This window comes from Rhodamnia argentea, chromosome 7 (assembly GCF_020921035.1).
Source record: "Rhodamnia argentea isolate NSW1041297 chromosome 7, ASM2092103v1, whole genome shotgun sequence".
Taxonomy (NCBI): Eukaryota; Viridiplantae; Streptophyta; class Magnoliopsida; order Myrtales; family Myrtaceae; genus Rhodamnia; species Rhodamnia argentea.
In genome coordinates, this window is record NC_063156.1 from 9,677,688 (window position 1) to 9,692,971 (window position 15,284).

Consider the following 15,284-nt stretch of genomic DNA (forward strand, 5'->3'; position numbering starts at 1 on the left):
ATAAAATAAAAGAAATTGTTAGGTTCTCGAGTACCTTGGAATCGACCTTATCCAGGTTTCAAAGTATGACGGATACGTTCCAGGTTCCAGGTTCCAAAAAATGAGGAATCTGTGTCGTCGGGTAGGTTAGGTTCTAGGTGGAACCTGTAAGGAAGCTGAAACCGCTCACCCCTATTGCGACGACATTGAAATCGCTCATCCTAGAGGAAATGTGATGGAGCACAGTGCCGGTTATTTCTGTTCTAGAGGCCCGTTACCGGGTGAATGGAGTCGGTCCAGAGCCCAAGTCCAAGAGCTTCCTCCTCCTCCTCCTCCTCCTCCTCCTCCTCTTCTTCTTCTTCTTCTTCTTCTAGTTTCGTTCTCTGGTCGACCGCGACGGACGCTTCCGAAGGAAAAATGGCGGCTTTTCTACCGGATGAGTTGTGGAGGCACATCCTCGAGGTTGGCGTCAAAAGCCCCACGAAATCGTTGAGCTACAAAGAGCTTTGCTGCGTCTCGATCTCCTGCCGACGCCTCCGCCGACTCTCCCGGGAGGACTCTCTCTGGTCCCACCTCCTCTCCTCCGATTTCCCTCCGACCTCTCAATCATCTTCGTCCTCCGCGTCTTCTTCTTCTCCTTCGTGTAAGATCTTGTACCAAATCAGGTAGCGTTTGCGTTCTAACATGGAGGTTGCGATTCTGTTTTCCTGCTTCGGTCCGTCGGCGTTATCTTTTTCTGTTTCTTGGTGGGGGAAAGGTTCGAGAGGGACAGAGAGAAGAAGAGAGCGGCTCACAGGAGGGCCGTGATGAGGAAGGAGAGCCAAATCTCCGAGCACCTCAGGAGGCTTCGAGACATCGAGGCTTCTCTGGCGCGAGAGACCGACAAGCTCAAGGCCTCTGCTTCTGAATTGTCGAATTTGCATAAGGTCAGGTGAGGGTTTTTCTTCTTCTTCTTCTTCTTCTTGTGGTGACGCCATTAATTGATCAGTGCTTGTATGCATGTACGCATCGTTCATGATGAGGTAGATTACAGTGATCATCGCTGGTGTGATTGATCAGGCAAGCCTCGGTGGCTTTGAATGTGTGGCAGCCTGAGGTTGTTAGGGGGAAGCAAAAGCAGATAGTATCTCAATGTGCCGTGCCTGTCGAGTCTCGAATCAGTGCGGTGGACATGGAGTTTAGGCTCTGCAAGCAACAAATTGCCATGTTGCGCAAGTCTTATGTGAGTTTTTGAGTACCCATTACTTGTAATTTGATGGATTATTTGGGAGGGGGTGGGTTTGGGGGGGAGGGATGAAATGGTCCTCCTAACTAGTCTTTTGATAGGAAGAGGAGAGGAGAAGGCTTGATGCAGCAAAGCGGGAGTTGGAGTCAATTGCGTATCATCCTTTGCGGAGTTGTGAGCGAACAAGTTCCATTTTAGGCGGCTCTAGTAGTATGAGGAAGAAGATCAAGAGATGCATAGATGTGAAAGGTTCTGGCTTCCATCTTCATGTCCTTTACTACTCATTTGATCATCAGCTACCTTTTACTGATTTACTGTGCATAGCGGCATCGCCTATTTCTTGTTTACGTTCATCTATGTGCTTATCTTGCTTTCGAACTACATGCCTTATGTATGACCCTAGAGTTGGCCACAAAGGGAGCAGTACATTCGGGATATCTGCAGGTGAGGGTGCTTTTGGGGGCTGTGATATTTAAGCTTAAGCATAACTTGTGCTCAAAGTTGAAGCTGAGAGATTTTTCCATCCCAGATACACTTGGCTTTTTGGTTTTGGTACTTGCACTAAGCCTTGTCACTCCCTGAGGCCAATTTTGATGTTTTTAGATTTTATGAGGTGTGAAATCTGATTAGTGGCCAAATAAATCACCGACTGGTTGGATATTAGTTGTCCTGCGTCCGAAAAACAGTATGCAGCATGGAATGCAACCCTAATCAGCCAATCTGCTTTTTGTCATGATCACATAATGACATAGCAGTATAGGTTGTCACCCCTTTAATGTGAAGCCAATATAATAATAGTTCTAATTGGGAGTCTAGTTGGAATGGGTTTGTGATAATAACTGTTGCTGCGATGGAGAAGTTAACCTCCATGATCCTCGCACTGCTTAGATTTGAGTAGACATCCAGGTGTGTGTGTAGCCTAATGAAATCAATGCCTAACTGGTTTTATAGCATGTCGACTAGTGGAAATGATCTCACATCCATGGGTTTTATTTGGGTGCTGGAATGTTGGTATGGTGAAGACTTAGATAGTACGGTCACTTGATGGATGGTAACGGTGACCTGCGCTAGCATTGGTTCAGTAGTCTCCTAACATTGCCTTTTGGAAGGGGGCGTCTGTAATAAAGTTGATTTATACATGTTTGAATCCAAAGACAGCTCTCTTGGCAAGTGGAGAAGCTAGCTAGCCCGGCAGTGTAGTAGTCTTGTTATAATATTGTCTTGTCTTTCATGAACAGTGGATCATAAGTTGGCTTAAATGAACCAGGTCAAGTCATCTGCTCAATCACTCTGCTTTTCGGTTCCTTCTTAATCAGTACACAGTATAGATGTGTGTTATAGCAGCTTAAGCTGGATCTCAGTTATAAAGATGATCGTTTTTTGGCCTACTGATGCACAAATTCTTGTTCATGCTTGAGGTGGTATTTAAATGATGTCTCTTCTATATTAGCTCTTTTACTTCCATATGTTTCCACTTTCAGTGTTGAAGCTAGATATGTCATCCAAATCCATTTTTTTGGGTTTCTTTTCCTCATGCATGCCACTGCACTGGACATAACTCTCTTGTCATTTGGCCTAGAATGACTTGTAAACTTATTGTTCAGGTTGTGGTAAACTGGGTAAAACATCGTAAGATGATAGGGTGTTTTTAATCAGCATGCTGAGGCTCTGCAATGAGGATTTCAAGGCACTTTGGTTTGTGGCAACGACGAGGCTACCTTGAGCCAAACTGGTAAACCTGACTGTAGGAGATGTAATCAGTCATGTTTGCATTAAGGTATCCGCGGGTTGAAATGAGAACCAATTGGATCTGCGAAGTTGGTGAACTTTTTCCGAAGCCAGGATTGCCATAAGAATGTTGTTTGGCTCACAAAAGTGACGGCCACTCAATGAACTTTTCTCCGGGAGAAGCAAATTGAGGAAATGACTAATTCCGTTTAGTTTCACGAAAAATGATTGATTTGAAAAATATTTTCCTAAAAATAATCGCTTGTATTTCGTGAAATAATTAGTCAATGAGAAATATCTTCATTATCCACAGAAATTTATGTTTAAGCATTACAGAGATGATTAAGATACTTTTCGATCATTCATTGCTGTTAGCGACACAAGCGATTGTTTTTAGGAAAATATTATCAAATCATTCATTTTTCTTAAAATAAAATGCATCTAAAGATTGAGAAAAGTTGTAGGTTGGTATTGATATTGTGCTTCGTTATGTTTGGCAATTGGCGTCGTCTGTATTGGAGATGAGATGGTCACAATAATTCAGCAGCAGACATTCGTTGCAAGCTTCAGCGCAGCACGTGGTGAAATCGGTGGCTCGAGATAAAATTGGACATTGTCATCGTCCTTTTTAATTCTTGTTGTAGACCATCTCTTTATGTTTTTCCTTTTTTTTTTTTTTGGGTCGAACATCTCTTTTCAGTTCGATGATCCTATATGCATATTCGCTTTTTCGAGAAGGCTCGATGTTCTTTGTACAGACAATAGTCCCCATGCCTTCAACGTCTCTTCCTTGTCAGTCTCCTTTATCCCTGGATGGCTTGCATAAAATACATTTGATGTGCGTACAATTTACACAGATTCACCCGGAAGAGAGGTCAAGAAGAGAAGCAGACGCTTAAAAAATTGATTTTTATGGTCTGATGCTACGATCTGCCCACCTACAGCTTAGAGAAAACTAACGTAGGCGCTCAAGCTAAAAGAAAGATGCTTCAACACACTCTCTATACACGTCATTTGTTCAATGGGAGAGACTCCATATTTCACTCTAATCTTCTATTTTGCTCGCGTGTCCTTGGATTCCTTTTGACTGGATGACTTAGCCTAGCTTGATTCAAAGGGATGAAAAGAAGTTGCAGTCCATCAACTGACGTCATTCAGCCGAACCACTATTGTTCGCCATCGATTCAATTGCTACCCTGCCCACATCCCGAGGCACCACGAGCATAGCGAATTAACCTGCATCACTACTCGAAAGATGTGCCTCAAACTACGGATGGGTTGGGAGACTCCGAACAACCACTGATGGTTCCGACGACATGTTGGGGGACTAGAATGTGTGCACCGAACATTCATCACAAGTCTTTGACCAAAAGGATAAATACAAGTCAAACCAAAGGCAAAGTATACAATCCACTAGATTACCGTGACCCACAATCAACAGAATAACGAATATGGCAACAGCACTAGATTAATTTCTCGCACAAAGGATCTCATGAACCAGCAGCCAACTGTTCTAGAATCTAAAAAAGAGAAAAGAAGGCACTAATACACATTCCTGCCTACGACAAAAACAGCTAGCTACGAATACAAAGGATTGTGGAAAAAACTCGGTGCGGATTTAGTTCCACGGCATGGATGCTCACGCAAAGGGATTTCCTCCAATAGAAGCAACAGGCCCCTGTGTTGGCACATTCCTGGAAGACAATGACACGAGACTATTGAGTTGATAATAAAGAGTGTAATAAAGGAGATATTTGTCTTCACCATTAGAGAACAATCATGACCATCAAGAGTCAAATCTCTAGGCTAAATATATGAAACCTTTTTGTTCTTTTCGGTCAAAAAATTTGTCACTCCATTAAAATCATGAAAATTTGAACAATTTCAGTACTCATCTATATTGATGAAAAACTTTGGTAGCAAAGATTTGCAATGTGATGCCATGATTATGTCCTCTCATGTGATAACGAATATCAACAAGACCACTTACGGTATCTGAGAGCTTGGTGCTTGCCCTGCCATGAATGCTAGGCCACCTACAAAATTTTAGACCATAACATCAGAATTCAGAAGTAGGAACCAATCAACCCAGTATATGTTGCTCAATTTGGACATGGATCCTCTCTCACTTGTTACTCCCATTGGTGCCTAAACAAATCTCAATCATTGATTGATAAAGATGGAGCTTTAGTCGGGTGTTAAGATTTGTAGAGGCACCACAAGGACAACAGGTATGGGGTAAGCCCAAAAGTCAGCGGCATGCACAGTGAAGAGGGGTAGACATGGTGGTGAGTTTATCAAACTGAGCAAACCTTTTTTTTTTTTATTTTGGTTTGGGAAATAAAATGGTAATTTAGTAAAATATGTGTGGTTGAAAAATGCAACTTGAAATCCATTGTAAAAACTGCATATAATGATGGAAGAGTTTAAAATGTGAGGATGGTAATTATATGGGAAGTGAAGTTGAAGATTGTTTTGATAATTTAGGATTGTACATGGTTTATCACAATTATTTTATACACGACACAAATAAGATCTACAAAATGTTAAGACGCCGTGGCTTAATACAACAAAAGAATCGTGATTTTTAACAAAAATGAAAAAGAAAAAAAGTACTACAAAGTCACCTGCAGACCATTAAATAGTCATAACGGTAAGAGCATCTCCAATTTAAGGACAACAAATCAGAAATAAGTCGATTTCCCATTGTTGTACATGACTTAAGTACAGGCTAAGAATTGCTTACTCCAGGGGCAAAGTTAAGAGTAAAACAAGGACTGGGACGTGGAAAATCACTACCGTGAACAAGTATCAGCCGTGGGCATGCAGCCCATTGGTAAGTGCAGGAAGATGTTGAGAACAATTCAAAATCCCAAGCCTGGGGGCTTATAGATTACAAAGCCACAAAAGAATATTGTAGCATGCCACTTTTGAGGACTGGCTTTCCGGCCCACCTATGTCATTCTGGGCAGGCCAAAAACTCCAATTGAAAGGTAAATACAGTCTGACAAAAAAGTTTCATAAAAATTCACCTTGTGAAGCAACCGGAACATAAGGCGTCACTGGATTCTGGGGAAACCAAGATTCGTTTACACCATTAAGTAAGGTGGATGACAGATTGGCACTAGGCAGTGCAGCTTGCAATGAGCTCATGTCCAAGAACTGCATCGCACAGAACAAGCCCAAAATTAGACACCAGAGAAACATCCCTTATTAATCAAATTGATGACAGTAAAACCGTTATGTCCTTTCACTTTTATTTGTAGTATCTGTTCTTTTTTCTTTTTCCGATGTTTGCAATAGCCAGTTGACAGGATGGTTTCCCAGTTTCATCTCTTGGAAGAGCTTGCAATAGTTATTTCATGTAACAATACCTAAGAACCAACAGTGAGTTTCTGTTCTTATGGTGATAAACGTGCTCTGTTAAATTCATGAACTGCTCTTTCAAGCATCGTATCAAGTAATTTGAGGAGGATACATTTTGCTTTCAAGCTCCCAGAGATTCAGAAAACACAAAACACCCAGCTATAGTGTGCCACTAGCCTCAGATAGCGATAAAAAAGTTCAGACTTTATACAGGACTGAAAAGAGTCACAACCACCAACGTGACAAAAAATTAAGGGCGTCACCAAGTATACCACATGTGAACTCCAAAGCTAACGATGCAAAAATAAAATAAAATAAAATAAAAGAGCAAATGACAGTTGAAACCAGAAATATGCCGCATCGTGTTCAGAACTTCCATGACTCACCACATTGCTTTGTTCCAGATGAGAATCATATGGAAGATCAAATGGGTTTGTTGATTTATGACCAGTTGCATATCCATGTGCTGAGGTCTCCACCTAAGAAATTCCATAATATATAACATAAATTTGAAAGGCAAGCAAAATGGAAAAAGGAGACCGCAACATGCAACTGATATTCGATGAAAACTACAGACCATGAGAGAGAGCCTTGAAGGGTTGCATGACGTCCCCATGATTAAATTTGACTGCACACTTGGACCTGGAGGTCCAGCATCAGATGTGGACAGCGATAGCCCATAATCTTTCGAGTCCTACAGACAAAATAATTTCAGAATTTTACTGAGGACATTAAGTTTGACATAGCTACAGGAGATCGGAAACCTGTGAAGCTTTGAAGTCCAAGTACTGATGATCAACACTTGATGGAGGAGGATGGGTGACTACTTGTGTCTCCCTATTTTGCTCAACACTTTCAGAAGGAAGGTGTTCAGCAGATTCTCCAAACGCATTCCATGGCTAGTTTGAAAAATAAAAGCAAGGGTGGATCGTTACGTCACTATACATCATTGACTGCTATGTAAAATAAACGAACATGGAAATCACAGCATTTTAATAAGATAATAGAAAATAACCATGAATCACCTATTCCAAAAAATCAGCTTATGGAATAATCACGTAAGATAGTACATCTCACCTGAGTGCTGGATGTGGTGGTGGACACTTGACTATTCTCAAGACCTCCATGCCACAGATCTGGTACCGATGAAGGAAGATCTTGAGAACTAGTTTTTTGAGACATATGCCAATCCATGTTTGGATCAAAAGACAAAAAGGGAACAAATTTCTCAGAACCTCCGTCATTAGAAATTAAGGCAGGAGTTGAATTGTTATTCCCTAGAGCAGAGAGAGTGGGATTAGGAGAATCAAATGTTGCCCATCCTTCGTTTTTGGGCTCTGACAGCTCAGGTACCCTGCTATCCAAGGTCACATCTGATTGATGCTGTGGAAAATCAGCAAACAAATCCAAAGACGTCGAAAGAGGTGCTTGAGGGGTCTGATGTTGTAATGTAGATGAAGCTGCATGTGTTGGGGGTAATTGAAAAAGATCTAGAGATGGAGCCGTTGATGTGGCGGCTCCCTTGAACAAATCAACAGTTGAGGCTTCAGAATAAACTGGTTCTGGAGCCAGTTGTGGCTTGAATAGGTCTACGTTACTTGAACTTCGAGAAACAGTCGACACTGGAAAACTAGGCATTTTGTCTGGGTGATTCCCAGAAATCTCAGGCTCAGAAATCAAATCCGCTAAACTACCTGAATTAAATGACTGGAGAGACACAGAGTTGCTATCGAATGAACCAAAGCTTCCTAATGATGCAGTTCTCTGTTTATAAAGAGAGAATTTCCAGTCAGATAATTGAAAAAACAGTTCCAGATTTTTAAACAAGCAGCAAATATTGAGCAACATACAAAATATGACTTAAAATGCTGGAGGACATATTACACGACCAACATTCAAAGTAAAGACATTATGCAAACGATGTCCATCCATCTCTCTCTCTCTCTCTCTACTTATATATATATATATATATATATATATATATATATATATAATTTTAAAGGAAAAGGAATCTCTAGCATTTGCTCAGTAGAGCTTAATAAAGAACTACCTACAGAAATCAATAGATACCAACAGCTGCAGTGCCCATGTTGAGATTAAGAGTAATAGATTCCATTGTAGGAAAGGGAAAGCTTAATGCACCCATTTCCATTGAGATGGATGCATTCTAGTTATATCTTTTTCCTCTATCTGGCAAACAATATACTGGCAGATATTCTCACATAGATTTCTAGATGGCTATAGCAGAAAACAACAATAAATAATGCAAATTAGTCACATGCATTCCAATGCTACATCATCCTCGAATTTACTGTTCAGGGAACAAAAAATTCTTACAAGTTCCACCAGAGACAGGAATAAAAGTTAATTAAAAAAAGCCTCGTGTGGAATGAAATACCTAATTTATGCATTGCACAGTCAAGAAGCCTTAAATATATTGTGGGAAATTGTTTAGATACATCTTTACGTTATAAGCATATTGGTATTGTAAAAACTACACCTAAAATTCGCACAATCATAATGTTTACAGGACTCCACACAGTTAATTGAAACTTTAAGAACCCTAATCAACAAACATCGGAAGCAAGAGGTCATGCACCTATGCAATTACAAAAGCTGATTTGCCATTGTGCAAGAAATTTTCTAGAAGTCGTTTCACCAGATTCTAGAACTTTAGTTGGCCAGGAATCATCTGACTAACAATGTCACAACAAGAAAGAAGTCGAAAACAAGTCATGTCAAGCAATAGAAAGTTGACACACAGCAACTGGCAACTTTCTACAAATGCAACAAATTTATTTAGCTACAACCTGAGGATGGGGTATCCCATTGGCATCTCTTCGGACATGTGCCTCTCGAGATTTATTTGACATTTGACGACTCAGGTTATTCCCTGAAAAATCTCTCGAAAGATGTCTCTGTGGACTACCAAATTCACTGTCCTTCTGAAAATTTGGGGACTGAGCATCAGATCTGAACGGATCACCTCCGCTGGAAACAGAATAATCTGAGACCCTGGGAGCAGAACCTTCATTTGCAAATCTATCCTCATTCGTACGCTCACTTAAATGTCCTGGACTATAGATCAGACTGGAGATTTTCCCTTCGTATAGGCCTCTATCTGAACCAGGTTTTCTTGTGAGAGAAGCACCTTGCCTGCCATACCGACGTTCTTCATATTGGTAGTCATAAGGTGGACTCTGAGAGTAAGAATGATAAGAGCTGGCACGCCTCGTCTCTTCTTCACGGCTTCTCATGCTCTGTCAAAATTCAGTCAGGGATCTTGTAAGATTATCTGCTGTCCAGAAAATTAAGTAATGTAAACTCAAAGAGGTAGACTAAACATCCAGAAATATGGCTGAGTGAATTATATCACTGAAGGCAAGGGAACAAAAGAGAAAATCCTCAGCATCCTTCAATTGATTTATTCTCCTTTCTTTTTCTGACATACATGGTGATGGTTGTAACATTCTCATTCACCCTTATGAAGGCCATACCATGGAAATTTTCAGGATGTAAGGCAGAATTGAATAAAGTTCACAGTGCATTTCCAATTCATTCCTTTCAGGAAGATGAAATGGTTTTCCAATGAACAAATTCAGCTTATTAGAGGTTTAAGTTTGGGCACACAGAACCATCGACCACTCTAAATAACCACAACAAGCCAAAAACATCATAATCAGAATATTCTTGACAAGGCAACCTGCATATCTCTTGGAGGCATGTCAGACATTTTTCCTCCAGCATATCTTCGATCCACGTATACAGACTTTATGAACTCCCGAACCTTATCAACTTTGCTGCAATTTAAAAATGAGAAGTGTTAAGATGTTATCCATGATGTGGCACTCAGTGACTAGCAGACATCAGGTCAACCTGCTATCAGGCAATCTCTGTCTTTGTGAATCCCAATCCTTCAAATACGTTTCCCTTGCACGCTGCAAACACATCGAGTATCATATCCAATATCATTACTCTGATAGTGGATAATAGTGCACATAAGAGAGAGTCTCTTTACCTGATTACCACCATTTTGAAGCGCTTCAACCTCTTGGGAAGTGAACTTCGCCATGGAGACAGATTTTACGCGATGAGTAAATTCGCGGCTGTTTGACATGACAGAGCTGGAGTCAGACTACACATGTGAAACCCACAAGCTCAAAATCACACAATGCTGGTCATACAAGACAAAGATGCCAAAATCCAAGAAAAAATGCTAAGACACATGCCACAAGAAGCATAAATTAGAAAGACTAAATATGATTTCTTAGCATATATCAAATAACTGAAAAGTGCAGGGAATATGAAGTAAGCAACTAAATAGAATAGAAACATCAGCACGTGTTATAGCATGATGATCAACCCTTCTACACTTGTTCTTAAGATTTACTACAGATGAATATTTGGAGAATCTGCCTACTCTCCAGGAAAATCTTCAATTGTCAAAATCCATGGAAAAGATTGGGAAGAAAAACCATGAGCAGACGGAATAAATAGCACAGATGTCCTATTTCACTGGCCATGTAGTACAGAAACAATGTCTTTAAACAAAAACCCACCTTAAATCACCACAATCGGTAATCTGATTGAATTTCATAATCCATACAATTAAATTCGAATTGCCAAAACGCTGATTGCAGAAGCAGTTAATGCGCTCCGAGAAGCACTATCACATTGTGAAATATCTTGATCCTCAAGTTTCTAATGGCATAAAACTATAATCACCACCAGATGCATAAGTGAAGTGATCGCTGAACCGGCAACATACTTCAACATCTCCCGCAAAAAAGTAATGTGAAAATACTTAAGAGAGGACCCAACAGAGCTGAAGTTCTTTTCCAGCCAAGATTCCCACAGAAAAGGCTAAATACCAACCATCGAAGCAAAAAGTGCAGGACTGGGCTTTCAGCTTCTTTTCTGCTCTCATCCATGAAGAGAAAACTTATAAAGTTCACCACCACGAAAAGCCAACTCAGTTCACATAGTTACTTACTTCCTGGAATTGGGGAACTAACTGATGCACACAGCAAACCAGAAAATGCCAGGCGTGAAAATACAAGAGGGTTAAGAGCAATAGAACTACTCACTGTATTCCACCGCAAGTCGTGCAGACGAAAGTCCAAAAGTTTGTACAAACGTACTGAGGACCCTGCACAGAGAATACACAGATCGCGATCAGCAAAACCACTGACCTGCGCCTTTGTTTTTTCCCTATTATTAGCAAACCAAGAGCAACCTAAGATGAACAACTAGAAAAAAGGAGCAGTTATTGCACTGAAAACGCCAAGCAGAGAACTAAAAATTCACCAAGCTGTTGCAGTTGATGCATCTCCGATTTGGGGGCAGCTTCATGAGGCCTCGGATGATCTTCTCATTCCGCTCTTCTTCTCTTCTGCTCCCCATTTCTCAAGCAAATCCCTCCCGACAAGACCCCCCCACGAAAGCGAAAAAAGGAAAAATTCAAACCCTAGGCCTCACCAAATTCGAATCAAATTCCCTCGGAAACCCCGATAAAACCTAGTTAAAATCAAACCAAGAATAAGCTTATCCTCCGAGGACGAAGCGCAAGAAAGACAGACGGAGATGATTCAGCCGTTGATCCGAGGCGGAGGCCTAGGGCTCCAAGGGGGGATTTCTCGAGAGCTGCAATGGAGGAACAGGAACGAACTCGAAATCAGCTCGTGCTCGATAACGATGACAGCCCAAAGAGAGAGAGAGAGAGAGAGACAGTCCGTACGCCGTGGCTCGAGAGTTCGTTCCTTCTAATTTATTTCATGCCGCACGACAATTTCGGTCGTTTTTAAACTCGTCGTCCTACAGTTTTTATCTATTTCACGTAAGCTTTGCAGATGTGTTTACCGACTAAACTAATGATTTGATTCAAGTCAATTTGATGGACCATCGGTAGCACATGTGCCGATTTGGATTTGCCTTCTTCTAACTATGCCACCGGTACGTCATCTAAATCACGATTTTAACCTCGCCCTCGCTTGATCCGACTAGCGGACACCGAGGGCTCGAGATCGCTTAAAATCACAACCGACGTCGCATGACAAGATAGCGGTGGCCTAATGCGGTCGCGCGACGGTCGCGCTTGGGATCGTGTGATCTCAACTCCCATCGACTAGGGTTGCCCAATACTAGCGTTGTTCTACCCGGGATTGCACGACCTCGCCGAGGATTGCACGGTGGGAGCGTGGAGGAGGTGGCAATGAGGCGGCGAGAGACGAGCTTTGAGAAGATGTTGAAGCTTTTGGGAAACGTCGAAACTTTGTGAGGCCAAGCATTCATCGCCACCCAACATTGAGAAATGTTTTAAGCTTTCAAGCATCATTGATTACTGAACAATATATTAATTAAGTGAAAGGCTTTTCGAGGCCAACTTTATTTACATACAAAGTTATTTTTCCAAAGTAACTCGTCCATTTACAATAATCCCGCTACTCCCTTTCGAATGTCTTAAAGAATTATTAGTACTCAAAAGAAATTTCTTGGGAGCGAAGTTCATTACCTAAATTTTTGAATGACATTTGAATTGGGATTGAGTGCTTCCGAAAGCATTTCGAGCTTCACTTGGCGCCTCTTCTGCGTTTCAATTATTTCCAGTGGCTTTCGCAATGTTGTTCTTTCTTTGCTTATTAATTCAAGTCGTAGAAATGGGTCGGTGACATAACTACCCAGTGCGCTGTTGATTTAGCGGAAATACTCTTAGGAGCCTGCATTGCAATCATTTCGATTCTCTGATTATGTTTTATAAAACAAAAAAGGATGAAAATCATGTTTGATAAGGGAAATGATTCTAATTTTGTTCCCGAAAACAGTTTTGGAGGAAAAACAAGAAAAAAAAAGATGGTTATGGAAAAAGAATTATCTTTGAGAATCACAAAACATAATGAAGTCGCACATCTTTCACTTTTTTCTCTCATCACTTTTCAATCGATCTAAAACATAACGAGGTCTCGTTTTCTAAGAATGATATATAAGATAATAAAAAATAAAATAAAGTGTTAAAAAATTCAAAAAAAAAATCTAAAAAGTTCTAAAATATCAAAAGAATTTCAAAAAATCTCTAAAAACATAAGAAGCTTAGATTAGCTAATTTGATCTCATTTTCATAAATTTGGACACAGATTCCCTAGATTTCATAGATTTTATTCTTTTTTTAGGAAAATCATAAACACCTTTGAAATTAAATCCGAACCACAATTTTTTAAGCCCTTAGGGTTTCAGTAAGGTTTTATGATGCAATTTTATCAATATCATGATTCCTTGATTGTGCACTTGATTTCATTGATTGTGATTTGCCTAGGTTTAAGTACTTCAGATTTAGTCTAGTTTTAGAAAATTTGAAAAAAGACAAAAAATAACATGCGTGAACACTTAGCATTGGCTTACCTAATATGTTTAAAAATGAATTAAAAATTTACATGAAACACGTTTAGAAAAACACTAAATTTCGACACTAAAAGGGCATCAATAGAAACACCGACGTAGTCAAGTCCCCGGCCCTAAATTTCTCTAGTTTTGTAGAATCGAACGGTTTCTCCCGACCATTTGATAATGTTCCAAATCTACCTTCGGCAAAGACTAGTGGCAACTCCATTTGCATGTACACATATACATGTCATTGATAACACCGAGATCGAATTTAATATTCCTTCATTGCAATTTGGTATAGGCCTACAAGGGCCCGAGCTAATCTAAAAACACAAGCTAACCCAACATATCTTTTTTTAAACTTAAAATGACTTGTTATGACACGACAATTAGATGGAATAGTACCAAAAATATTATATGCAATATCCAATATGTTATATAAGTGAATCAATATGAATTAATCTTCAATTAGTTCGAAATGTATGATGAAATTTTACAAAGTAACAAATGATAAAATTTGGAAAAGAGAAATATTTTCGGGAACAAAAATTTTGTGCGGTTATCAAACGCATTTATGATCCAAGAACAAAAATTTTGTGCAATGACCAAACATGTTCTGATTCTTTAAAACTCATATAGGGAACAAAATCATAAAAAATAATTCTAGTCAAAACCACTTTTTCGAATTAGAATCGTTGTCATGCAGACATTTTCTTACGTGCTAGAAGTTCAATCACCATCCGAACAAAATCTAGTTTTGCACATTACTATGCGACTAGATTGATGACTTGACCCTTCCCATTAAAAAAAAAAAAAACCATACATTTTTCATTGAAGTAAATTAGCAGCTGTTGGCACCTAAATTTTGGTTCACGTAGACTCCTCATTCATCGCATGAGAAAATTAGGATCGAACTCGACCCTTAAACCAAATTACTAATTTTGCATAGTTTAATTTTTGCCTTCTACATTGCATTTACAGGGCATTTAGGACTACCCCATAACATCAAGTTCCTTTTGTGGAATAACCTTTGCACTCAAGTTCTACAAGAGAGACAAGCTTGAAATTGAACTTTCCAACTTCTTCGGAGCTTAAGCTTAAGTTCTAAGGCACAAGAGGAGCTCCGAACTTTAACTTTCCAACTATCTTGGAGCTCAAACTCACGTCGGACATGGGAGATGAACTCGGAATCTAACATCCAACATTCTGGGAGCTAAAAAATAGCTCAATGAGCTGGGGGATTGTGCATTCTAACGTTAGGGAAATTTCGAGGTCCAAGACTATGACAGTTTGACTTAAATGGTCATCCCGAACTTGAACGACTGTTGACTTAAAAAAATCATTAGGATATCTTGACCCGTCATTTCGAGAGTTTATCTTAATTAGGAGGCGATATTCAAGTCAGCCTTGGCCGTTTAATCGAGCTCTTAAATCTGTGCCCATGTCTTGCCGATTATGCCGACAGGGTAAGGTCAGGTGACACTTGCTTGTCCTTGGTCACTTGCCATGTCCAGGGCTTGGTGATGTTATGCACAAGATTTGGTCACACGCATGCACATGCCTCAATCACATGGCCTTTCCATCTCATTATCATTATCATGGACAAGTA

At 40.1% G+C, this 15,284-nt stretch overlaps 2 protein-coding genes across 6 annotated transcripts; one reads left to right on the top strand and one right to left on the bottom strand.

Moving 5' to 3' along the window:
- Positions 1-233: 233 nt before the first annotated feature.
- LOC115737735 (F-box protein SKIP24) lies at positions 234-3,033 on the top strand. 5 transcript variants are annotated; one of them, XR_007199197.1, is made up of 7 exons: positions 234-644; positions 737-910; positions 1,039-1,201; positions 1,306-1,453; positions 1,532-1,648; positions 2,809-2,891; positions 2,982-3,032. XR_007199197.1 is itself a non-coding variant. In XM_048282235.1 (6 exons), exons 1-6 carry the CDS (start codon positions 265-267, stop codon positions 2,835-2,837), a joined length of 1,011 nt encoding a protein of 336 aa, XP_048138192.1. In that variant the 5' UTR covers positions 234-264; the 3' UTR covers positions 2,838-3,033. The 5 variants fall into 5 exon arrangements, 3 of the variants coding, with proteins under 3 accessions (XP_048138192.1, XP_030525909.2, XP_048138191.1); XR_007199198.1 differs by lacking the exon at positions 1,532-1,648; XM_048282235.1 differs by having other exon boundaries at positions 2,809-3,033.
- A 1,260-nt stretch (positions 3,034-4,293) lies between these two features.
- LOC115737729 (probable ADP-ribosylation factor GTPase-activating protein AGD14) lies at positions 4,294-12,068 on the bottom strand. Its single transcript, XM_030670030.2, has 13 exons — positions 11,606-12,068; positions 11,386-11,447; positions 10,317-10,404; positions 10,175-10,236; positions 10,002-10,098; positions 9,109-9,558; positions 7,376-8,062; positions 7,063-7,197; positions 6,876-6,992; positions 6,685-6,777; positions 5,965-6,094; positions 4,923-4,968; positions 4,294-4,626 (listed from the first exon to the last, which is right to left on the bottom strand). The coding sequence occupies exons 1-13, from the start codon at positions 11,699-11,701 to the stop codon at positions 4,572-4,574; spliced, it is 2,118 nt and encodes a 705-aa protein (XP_030525890.2). The 5' UTR covers positions 11,702-12,068; the 3' UTR covers positions 4,294-4,571.
- Positions 12,069-15,284: the final 3,216 nt, after the last annotated feature.

Coding starts and splice junctions, on each gene's coding strand:
- LOC115737735 (XM_048282234.1), top strand. CDS start 265: ATGGAGTCGGTCCAGAGCCCAAGTCCAAGAGCTTCCTCCTCCTCCTCC. Junction 1,202..1,305: donor CCATGTTGCGCAAGTCTTAT/GTGAGTTTTTGA, acceptor GTCTTTTGATAG/GAAGAGGAGAGGAGAAGGCT. Junction 1,454..1,531: donor GAGATGCATAGATGTGAAAG/GTTCTGGCTTCC, acceptor TGTGCATAGCGG/CATCGCCTATTTCTTGTTTA.
- LOC115737729 (XM_030670030.2), bottom strand. CDS start 11,701: ATGGGGAGCAGAAGAGAAGAAGAGCGGAATGAGAAGATCATCCGAGGC. Junction 10,405..11,385: donor ACGACTTGCGGTGGAATACA/GTGAGTAGTTCT, acceptor CATGTCAAACAG/CCGCGAATTTACTCATCGCG. Junction 6,095..6,684: donor ATCTGGAACAAAGCAATGTG/GTGAGTCATGGA, acceptor TGTGCGATGCAG/TTCTTGGACATGAGCTCATT.